General features: G+C 52.1%; 1 protein-coding gene across 7 annotated transcripts in view; it reads left to right on the forward strand.

Moving 5' to 3' along the window:
• SLC4A2 (solute carrier family 4 member 2) overlaps nt 1–10,814 on the forward strand; it is a 57,746-nt gene extending 46,932 nt beyond the window's left edge. For all 7 annotated transcript variants that reach the window (XM_079996398.1, XM_079996397.1, XM_079996399.1 and 4 more), the window contains 12 exons: nt 233–417; nt 505–730; nt 1,095–1,301; nt 1,513–1,661; nt 2,266–2,460; nt 3,903–4,133; nt 4,686–4,775; nt 5,182–5,348; nt 6,580–6,833; nt 8,743–8,912; nt 9,816–9,989; nt 10,163–10,814. In XM_079996398.1, coding sequence (XP_079852524.1) covers nt 233–417; nt 505–730; nt 1,095–1,301; nt 1,513–1,661; nt 2,266–2,460; nt 3,903–4,133; nt 4,686–4,775; nt 5,182–5,348; nt 6,580–6,833; nt 8,743–8,912; nt 9,816–9,989; nt 10,163–10,243 — 2,129 coding nt within the window. In that variant the 3' untranslated portion in view covers nt 10,244–10,814. The remainder of the gene's footprint in view (nt 1–232; nt 418–504; nt 731–1,094; nt 1,302–1,512; nt 1,662–2,265; nt 2,461–3,902; nt 4,134–4,685; nt 4,776–5,181; nt 5,349–6,579; nt 6,834–8,742; nt 8,913–9,815; nt 9,990–10,162) is intronic.
• The last annotated feature ends 1 nt before the right edge of the window (nt 10,815 follows it).

Consider the following 10,815-nt stretch of genomic DNA (forward strand, 5'->3'; position numbering starts at 1 on the left):
GCTGAGCTGAAGTGCCCGTTCCTGCCCATGCCAGGGGGCATCTCGGCTCAAGCGCCCCTGGCAGGTGGCCGCCCAGCCTCTGCTCCAAAGCCTGCCAGGCAGGAGAGCATCTCGAGGGAGACGGTGCTAGAGCTGCCACCATGCCAGAGCTCCGACTGTCAGGAAGCTCTCCTTTCTTGTGGCTCGGATCCTGGTCCTTGGCACCCATCCGCTGCTCCCTCTTCCCCCGCAGGCAGCGTGGAGTTCCTGGACCAGCCCACCATGGCCTTTGTGCGGCTGCAGGAGGCGGCGCTGATGGACTCGGTCCTGGAGGTGCCGGTCCCAGTGCGCTTCCTCTTTGTCCTGCTGGGGCCCAGCAGCGCCAACATGGACTACCACGAGATCGGGCGCTCCATCTCCACCCTCATGTCCGACAAGGTAGGCCCCAATCCTCGCCACCCTCTCCTCCTCCTCTCCCGTGCGGCGGGGCTCCCTCCCCAGCCTCACCTGCCCGTCTCCCCCCAGCAATTCCATGAAGCCGCCTACCTGGCCGATGACCGCCAGGACCTGCTCCACGCCATCAACGAGTTCCTGGACTGCAGCGTGGTACTTCCTCCCTCGGAGGTGCAGGGCGAGGAGCTGCTGCGGAGCGTGGCCCACTTCCAGCGAGAGATGCTGCGGCGGAGGGAGGAGCAGGAGCGGCGCCTCCTCCTGGGGGCCGCCATGGAGCCCAAGTCCCCTGAGGAGAAAGGTATATACAATAAATATACAAAATAAATAAAAACGATAATGAAAATATATTGCAACAAAACCAGCCTCAAAGCCACAGTAGCCTGGAAAGCTCTTGCTTCCTCGTGAGCCAAAATGCAATGACTTGATCTGCCAGAATGCTACCATTATTATGTAAAATATATATATTCCGGGGATATATATGGGAACGAGAGAATCATAGCATTGCAGAGTTGGAAGGGGCCTCCAGAGGCCATCCAGTCCAACCCCCTGCCACGAACACCCACTCGTTCAACCCAGTCGTGGAAATATGTTGCAGCGTTGGGGGGTCTTAGTCTCTTCTTGGGAGGGCATGCCCTCACTGCCGCCCCCTGTCTGCCCCACAGCGCTGCTGAAGGTGGAGGAGGAGGAGGAGCCGGACCCCCTCCGGCGAACGGGGCGCCCTTTCGGGGGTCTGGTCCAGGACGTCTGCCGCCGTTACCCCAAGTACCTGAGCGACTTCCGGGACGCCCTGGACGCCCAGTGCGTGGCGGCCATCATCTTCATCTACTTTGCTGCCCTGTCGCCGGCCATCACCTTTGGGGGGCTGCTAGGTGAGTGGGGGGTCAGCGCCCCACATTGAGGCACAGAAGCCGCCCGGCCTGGCCTGGCCTGGCCGGACCCCGCACTGCCTGCGCCTTTGGGGAGCTGCCCTTCCCAGGAATTGCAGGGCTGAGGCTGGGCTTGGGGTGCTCTGGGACACCAGCCCTGAGAGGTAGGCCAGCCCCCTCTGAGCCTTACTCTCCCCCCCAAAAAAAAACCCAGGTGAGAAGACGCAGGGGTTGATTGGGGTCTCGGAGCTGATCATCTCCACCTCGGTCCAGGGCATCTTCTTCTGCCTGCTGGGCGCCCAGCCCCTCCTGGTCATCGGCTTCTCAGGACCCCTCCTCGTTTTCGAGGAGGCCTTCTTCATGGTGAGTTTTTCCAGGAGGTTGGGGTCTCCCCTGATTCCCTAGCGTCCCGTCTCCCCCTTGAATCTCCCCGTCGGAGCTGCGATCCTGCAGGACCTCCTCTCCCCTCTGAAGGCCCAGGGCAGGGGGAGGGGGAATCCTATATCTCCAAACTCGGGGTTCCCTGCTGCAAAGGTTTCCGGACTTTGTCCCGATCTGGTCCTGCAGGCTCAGCATCGGTCTGGTTCGAGCAAGAAAGCGCAGCCAGGTTAGAGAAAACCCTTCAAGTAGGGTTTTGGTATTTCCTTAGCAGGGGGGACCCCTAGAGGTCCTGTAGTCCAACCCACCCCTGCAATGAAGGGGTCACAGTCCAGGATCCATGGCCGGTGGCCCCCCAACCTCTTTGCCCACCGAATCAGTCTCCCACTAGAAGGGGGGCTGGGCTGGATGAAGGTCCCCCTTGCAGCCTGATGGCGTTATCTTTCAATGAGCTGGTTCTCCCTAGAGCATCTCTCTGCCAAGGGAGGGGAGAGAGAGAGAGAGGTGGACGGGTGCCCCCCACCCAGGACTGTGGGGAGGGGGCCCCTGGAGGACACCCCTCACTACCTGTCCTTCCCCCCCGCCCCAGTTCTGCACCTCGCAGGGCCTGGACTACCTGGTGGGTCGTGTCTGGATCGGATTCTGGCTCATCCTGATCGTGCTGGTCATGGTGGCATTTGAGGGCAGCTTCCTGGTGCGCTATGTCTCCCGCTTCACCCAGGAAATCTTCGCCTTCCTCATCTCCCTCATCTTCATCTACGAGACCTTCTTCAAGCTTATCAAGGTCAGTGGCGGACCCACATTTGGGGGGCCCTGAAGCTCGGAGCGTATGAGGGGGACCCCAAGGCCTGGGCAGTCCCTGCAACCTTCTTCCACAGATTTCTGCTGCATATTTTGTTATTCTTAATTTGGAATCTAATATATTTAGCATTGTTTTCTTCTTGTTTTTTCGAGTTGTATTTTCTACGTTTGTTTTGGTAATTGTAAATGTTTAATCAAAACCTTCTAATGCGTCCATCTCTCTACATTGTTTCTGTAGGGATAACATAAATGGTTCCCAGTCTTTCTTAAAGTCTCTGTTATCCTTATCTCATAGTCTTCCAGTTAATTTTGCCATTTCAGCGTATTCCATCAGTTTTTCTTGCCATTCTTCTTTTCCATCTTTGGGCTAACAGCATCCTAGTTTTTTCTTCTCTTTTAGCAACTCTTGACCTGAAATGCCTACTAAAAAAGCTTCTGGTCTTTTTATTTAAAAAGTTATCTTAAACATTTTTTTTTCATCTCATTATAAATAATCTCCCAATAGCTTTTGATTATTTTACAATCCCACCACATATGAAAAAACGTGCCTTCTTTTTCTTTACATTTCCAACACTTGTTGGAGCCTGTTCTATACATTTTTGCCATTTTTACAGCTGTAATGTACCATCTATACATCATTTTCATATAGTTCTCTTTTAACAATATGCAATCAGTGAATTTTAAATTCACTTTCCATAATCTTTCCCAGTGTTCCATTTGTATATTATGTCCTATATCTGGTGCCCTGGAGAGTTCATTTTGGCAGCAGTTTGAATTCATCCCCAGAGGCAGACTCCATTGTTTCTCGAGATAGACGGATGCTGCCACTGCCAAAATACACTCTCAGTAGACCTGGGAGAAGAGTTGGTGGAAGAAGATTGGAAGAAATTTAAAGACTACCTGCAGAAACACTGTAAAATTAATGAATGTTAAAATGATGTTGGATTGAAAATAAGTGGCATTAGCAACAAAGTTAAAAAGAGTATGCAAAAATGAATTGATAATGGGTGAAAATATAGAGTTATAATATGTTAAGATATGGAGTTAAGATAAATGAAAGAGGGTAAGGATTTGCTGATTTGATTATATTAATGGGAATACAAAAAGGGGAGGTGTGAGGAAGTCAAAGATACAAGCTAATGAGTTTAAAGTTATAAAAAATGGATTTGTTTTAACTTTCTTTTTTATTTTTCTAGTTTTCTTGTTTTCTGTATCTTGTATTTTTGTTTGAAAGTTTTTGTCCTTTTTTTGTTTTACTATGTATTTTTGTATTTATGACTTTGTAAAACCTTAATAAATATTCTTTAAAAAAAAGGAAAAAGAAAACCAGTTAAAAAGCATTCTGTGAAACAATATACAAACCAACCAAGCAAGGATAAGGATTCCTTGCAAGAAACAAATGGGAAAGGTTTTGTCTCTGGGCAGATCTTCCAGGAGCACCCGCTCAACAGCTGCACCAAGGCCAACGGCACCGGCGACATCAGCCTGGACGGCAACACCACCCTGGTCTTGGGCAACGGGACGTCCGTCCGCTCCGCGGCCAAAGTGACCGGCCAGCCCAACACGGCCCTCCTCTCACTGGTCCTCATGGCCGGCACCTTCTTCATCGCCTTTTTCCTGCGCAAGTTCAAGAACAGCCGCTTCTTCCCGGGACGGGTGCGTGGCTGGGGGGGGGGTGGTCAGGGAGCAAGAGAGTGGCCGCAATTGCCCAGAGAGAGGATTCCCTTATTTGCAGGAATTTGGAAAGTTCGTCTTATGTGTCCAGTAGATTATCGAATGTTGCTTTGTTTGGTTTTTAAGCAGAGATTGGATGAACCCGTCAGCAGTTCCTGCATGGCAGTGGGGTGAGATGGATGACCCTCAGGGGTCTTTCCCAACTCTGCCACTCTACGTTATGTTTATATTAAAACCTTTTAAAATTGTGATTATATATTTTTGCGTTGGATCGTATTGTTACACTGCACGTTTTGGGGTTTCTTCAGCTTGGCAACCGCTTTGCGTGCAGCAATAGAGAAAGATGGGATTCAAATTAAAAATGACATGGAGGGGTGGCGAGAGGGGGCAGAGGCCTCCTGGGCGGATGGCAGGAGGGTCTCAGGGGCACTCTGCACACCCTCAGAGGCCCCTTGCCTTAAAGCCACATGCTCACCAGAAACGGCTCTTGAAGGCCAGGGCTGAGCAAGCCTCTCCCTCTTTCTCTCTGGGCAGGTCCGGCGTGTGATTGGGGATTTTGGGGTGCCCATCGCTATCCTCATCATGGTGCTGGTGGACTACAGCATCCGGGACACCTACACACAGGTGAGCAGGCAGGTGGGCTCAGTGCCCCAAAGAATCCTGGAACGGAGGAGGCAGGCAGTGCTGTGCAGTGGTTATAGTGCCGGACCGGAACTTGGCAGAAACAGTTAACAATACCAATAATAATAATAATAATAATGCCAACAACAACAATTTAATTATTTGCCGGTATCTTGAGAGTTCCTTTTATTGTGCCTAGATTGTTGGATCTTCGCAACCTCCTTCCTTGGAGGTTTTTAAGGAGAGGGTGCCTGGCTATCTCCTTTAGTGGACATTCCTGCATGGCCGGGGGTTGGACTAGATGACCTTTGGGGGTCCCTCTGCCATTTTCCTCCCCGGAACCCCTCCTACAATTCTCCTCTCCCTCTCGCTCACCCGCTGCCCACCTCTTTCCCCTCCTCCCCTACAGAAACTCTCGGTGCCCCACGGCTTCTCGGTCACGGACCCCCAGAAGCGGGGCTGGGTGATCAACCCCCTGGGCGAGAGCCAGGCCTTCCCCGTCTGGATGATGGTGGCCAGTGCCCTGCCGGCCGTCCTGGTCTTCATCCTCATCTTCATGGAGACGCAAATCACCACGTGAGTCACACCAAGGAAGCCCAGGGTCTGTCCCAAGGGGGACCCTTTGGCCTGGGGGGTCCTCTCTAGGAAGCGGGAGGGGAGGGCAGGCCAAGGGGTTTCAGGGGGCGCCGGTTCCTTTCTTAATATTATTTTTATTTCATTTAATAAATTTATTTGGTTTTCACTTGTAAATTTTACAAACACCAACATACAACATAAAAGCAATATTCCCAGGAATCGCCTGGACTTCTCCCCTTTGCGGGTCCTATTATTAATCACTTCCTCCTGCATCTTTTATAATAGTCCAAATATTTCACATCTCCATTATGTCCAAAGTTCATCATTAAACTACAAGCGTTCTTCCAACCCTACTAACGATTTCAACTGTTTGCAATAGTTTTTAAGGTAAAATATAAATTTTCCCCATTCCTTATTTTTACGATACGATAATCTTTATTGTCATTGTCACATACAGAACAACGAAATTGGAAAAAATCTATATCAGACATTCAAAACCCTACAAGCCTGCTATCCCAGCTATCCCAACCTGGTCAGCCCCTAAAAACTCTGATACCCCATAATTAAATACAATATACTCCCACAGAGACTACCTTACACTGCATTTAAAACCAAAAACGCATTTGGGTAGAAACTGTTTCTCAGGCAACTGGTCCTAGTCTTTATAACCCTGGACCTTCTTCCAGAAGCTAAAAGAGATCATTTCCGGGGTGCGCACTATCCTGCGCTATCTCTGCAGCTTTCTTATGGCACCTGGAAGCATAGATTTGATCCAAGGTGGGAAGAGGGCACCCAATTATTCTCTCCACAGTCTTTACAACCCTGGACAGCATTGTTTTTCCCCTGACCGTGAGCTCCCAAACCACACACACAGACCATAAATTAATACACTCTCAACAGTACAATGGTAAAATACCATAAACAGGTCCTTTGAGAGATTGTTTTTCCAGAGGATTCTTGGAAAAATCTAACCTCTGCTGTGCTCTCTTCATCAGGTTATTAAAATTTTGATCTTCCTCATTTCGGCATGATCTATCCACTAGATCTGCCATTCTTCTGTTTTATCTTCTTTCCATCTCTGGGCCAGTAACATCCACGTAGCCATGGTTGCGTACATAAATAGTTTTTTCTGCTCCCTTGGGATTTTGGCTCCTAGAATTCCTCAAAGGAAGGCTTTGGGTTATTCTAAACTTCTTTTCCAGTTCATTATATATCATCTCCTCGCCCCCAGGCTGATCATCAGCAAGAAGGAGCGGAAACTCCAGAAGGGCTCCGGCTTCCACCTGGACCTGCTCCTCATTGTGGCCATGGGGGGCTTCTGCGCCCTCTTTGGGCTGCCCTGGCTGGCAGCGGCCACCGTGCGCTCCGTCACCCACGCCAACGCCCTCACCGTCATGAGCAAGGCCGTGGCCCCCGGGGACAAGCCCAAGATCCAGGAGGTCAAGGAGCAGCGTGTCACTGGGCTGGTGGTGGCCCTGCTTGTGGGTGAGTCGCCGGCCGGGGAAGGGGACGCGCCCCACAAACATGATAGTTTCTGTTTGCCGCTGAGCAGCTGCTTGGAGTCACAGGACTCTGTTTACATTCCAGAGACCTTCCAGGCTGTTGGAAGTCTCATGGGAGACGGGATGTGACGTTAGTGGTTTCCTGGTTCCTTTGTTCATTTGTCCCTTTGTTCAGTTGCTCTCTGCTTCCACAGAGAGAGGATGTCTTTTCTGTCTGCGTAGCTTAGAAATAAAACTCTTTGCTATGTAGCCCAAACCTCTCGTCTCTTTCCTGTGCTGGAAACTCTGCTGAATGGAGGAACGTGCCTTGGAGCCTCATCAAAGGCTCAGGTCATTAATTATTCGTCGGGAGGCAATTCCAAAGGCTCGGCCAGAAGATGAGCTTTATCAGCTTGGCCGAGTGGAGATTCCGACAAAACACACCAGGGACCACTTGGGGGAGCCCACCTGGCAGGGTGGTTGCGGACGAGAAAGAGGAGAACCAGGAGAGGGCTGGAGAGAAAGGCAAATGCAATAATAAGGAAGACTTCCTTGCTTTTGGGGGGGGGGTCTTAAGGACCAGGAGTGCCTCCCTCCCTACAGTGGGCTGGAGGACCCTGAGGAGGACCCCGAAGGAGCATCTCCACCCCCATCGTTCAGCCCGGACACCAGGGTCCTCTCCCCAAGGGCCTTCTGGCAATTCCCTCCCTGCGAGAAGTGAAGTGAACCAGGCAGAGGGCCTTCTCGGTGGTGGCTCCCTCCCGTCAGATGTCAGGGAAATAAACAACTATCTGACTTTTAGAAGACATCTGAAGGAAGCCCTGTTTAGGGAAGTTTTTAATGTTTAATGCTGTATTGTGTTTTTAATATTTGGTTGGCAGCTGCCCAGAGTGGCTGGGGAAACCCAACCAGATGGGTGTGGCATAAATTATTATTATTATTATTATTATTATTATTATTATTATTATTATTAGTATTAATATTAGTATTAGTATTAAACTCCTGCATTGCAGCTGAGCAGGGGGGCAGAATTAGGTAGCTGTACTGGCCCCAGACTGCAGCCAGTGCAGCTCATTTCAACATTGCTGTGTCTCACCAAACCGCAATGTTCAGCTGGTGATATACCACAATGTTGGAAATCTGACATTGCCCAGCCCTCAGCCCCATGCCAGATCTGTGTGCCCCCCAACCACCTAATCTCTAGGATTGCTCCCTCAGCCCCACGCCTGATCTCCAATTTCAGACATATATTGGGATATCACGATGTTTAGCTGCTGATACGTCACTATGCTGAAAACCAGATATCGCTCAGTCCGAGTTTTTCAGTATACCTAAAATCATTTGCTTATTAGGGGCTACCCCACATTTTGCTCCAAAAATTTCTTTGTGGAGGTAACTCCCGTAGAGTTATCTAAATTTTCAAAAGTAGGGGTTCCGTGGCTTGGTTTTGAAAAATAGGGAGCCCTCAGTAATGAGCTAATTGGGAACCACTGATCTAGACACAGGGGAAAAACACTATAAATAAGTCAGAATAACAAAAGGGTAAAATCTCTATGGAAAACCACATTTTAAAATGTCCTGCTGTCTTGCGCCACCTGGTGATTCATTTTTATAGTGCAATCAAATGGCTATTTCGATGAGTCCTAAGAGTTAACCCTTACTATTCCATATACTTGTCTAGGTATTGGTTTCATTATCCAAATATTTTCGGGTTTATTTTTAAATGACTATATTTTGTATAAATGCGTCATCATACTTCTCCATGCATTCTCCATCTTGGCACTTTGCTTGATGGAGATGCCCCAAAGTGGGGGCACTGGGGGAGGCAGATCCCCCTCTGCACCCCTCCTGGGGGGGTGTTGGGGTCTGGCAGGACTCTGGCTGAACCGCCCTGTTCCCCCCTCCCTCTCCAGGCCTGTCCATCGTGATTGGCGACCTTCTGCGCAAGATCCCCCTGGCCGTCCTCTTTGGGATCTTCCTCTACATGGGCGTCACCTCTCTGAACGGGATCCAGTTCTACGAGCGACTCCACCTGCTGCTTATGCCCCCCAAGCACCACCCAGACGTCACCTACGTCAAGAAGGTCAGAAGGGAGGGCCCTGGCCTGGGGTTTGGGGTGGGGGCAGGTGGGTCTCCCATGGGGGGGTCAGGGGAGAGACCCAGGAGAGGCTCTTTGCACCCCACGGAGCCCCATTTCCCCAGAGTCCAGAGGGTCTTTCTGCCCCTGGCTCCACAGGAGGGGCCCAGAAGCGAATTCAGTCCACATTGCTTTTTTTAAAAAAAAAAAAAAAAAATTGGGTCCAGTTGACCCAGTTTGAGCTGCATGACTGAAACGGATTAATTTCTAGCGGCATCTATTTCAACAATCCCAAAGTCTGAGACACAGCGGCACAAATGTAAAGGCGGTAAGTTGGCCGTTCTGCTGAAGAGCGCTCAGATTCTTCCAGCATCGTCTCCAGGAAGTGTCATGGCCAGGAAACTCTCCGGATGCAAATGTGTGGCTCAGAAAAGAATCACAGGATTGTAGGAAGGGAACCCCAAGGGTCATCCAGTCCAACCCCTTGAAAGGCAGGGATACTTTGCCCAAGGTGGAGCCCGGAAAACTATATGGCACTGGGCATTTTTATTCAGCCCGGTGACTTTCCAGGGCAGACATTTTAATCAGAATCTGTTGTAGCAGCTAATTTTTAATTTTTAAACGTGGGGCTCTGTCATGGAAAAACCCCACTGGAAAGGGAATGGGGTGATCTGGACCTCGTTGCTGGTTGCGATGGGACCCCCATCGCAGTCTGAGCCTCAAAAAGCATAAGTCTGGGCCCCCCCTTCTTCTGGGACCGGTGGGGTGGGAAGGCGGAGGGCGCTTCTGCCCTCGGTTGTGGGTCTTCCTTGGACAGCCGCCTGCCAGGGATCCTGGAGCTGTAACCGGGGGTTGGGCCGGATGACCTCCCGGGGTCCCCTTTCCGACGCTGCGCTTGTGACCCTGCAGGTGCGGACGCTGCGGATGCACCTCTTCACGCTGCTGCAGCTGGCCTGCCTGGCGGTGCTGTGGGCCGTCATGTCCACGGTGGCCTCGCTGGCCTTCCCCTTCATCCTCATCCTGACAGTCCCCCTGCGCATGTGCCTGCTCAGCCGCATCTTCACCGAGAGGGAGATGAAGTGTGTAAGTGGCCAACGCAGAGGAGGCCCCGCCGGGCGCAGAGCCCTCACAAGGCAGGGGGGAAGCGGGCTGCGCTGGCGCCTCCGCTCCCGGGGACGGGGGTGGCGGGGGAGCAGAAGCAGCCCCTTCCTCCTCCCCCCGCTGCCCCTGAGCCCCCCTTTTCTTCTGCCCCACAGCTGGACGCAGCCGAGGCCGAGCCCATCCTGGACGAGAGGGAAGGGGTGGACGAGTACAACGAGATGCCCATGCCCGTGTGAGGCGGGCAGCATGGACGGAGACCCGCAGGGCAGCGGCCAGAAAGGGCCCTGGAGATGGCACCCCAGTGCCTTGACCAGCCACCCCCACCCCCAGTGCCTTCTTGCCCCAGAGCAGAGGGGTCGCCCCACATCTCCCAGCCGCCTCGGGTGGCGCTCAGCACACTCACACCCCCGAGACACCCCTCACCCTTTTGCTTCCTTGCGCCAGCCTTAGAAGGGGCAGGGGGCGTGCCCCACCCTCGCCCCCAAAGACAATCACTCTCCAGCCCCATCCAATCTCAACGCGGCTTTCTTAGGGCGGGGCGTCCGGCAAGGGCAGGGGGGCAGGGGCTCTGCCCTCAGCTGAGGGGCACTGCCTCCCCAACCATGCCCAGCTGAAGGCCAAAGAAGAGGTGCCCCCAGGAAAGTGGGGCTGGGCATCCCCCCCCCCGGAAGTGAGTGGGGCAGGTCCATAGGGCCGCGCTGGAGGCAGGACGATGCGTTGTGGGGAGGCTGGGGGGCGGCAGAAGGGAGCCCTCTGCCCCATTCCTTGCTGAACGACGGAGGCAAATAAAGCAAGAGAAGGAAGCCGG

The sequence above is a fragment of the Podarcis cretensis genome (assembly GCF_951804945.1).
Source record: "Podarcis cretensis genome assembly, chromosome: 12".
Lineage (NCBI taxonomy): Eukaryota > Metazoa > Chordata > Lepidosauria > Squamata > Lacertidae > Podarcis > Podarcis cretensis.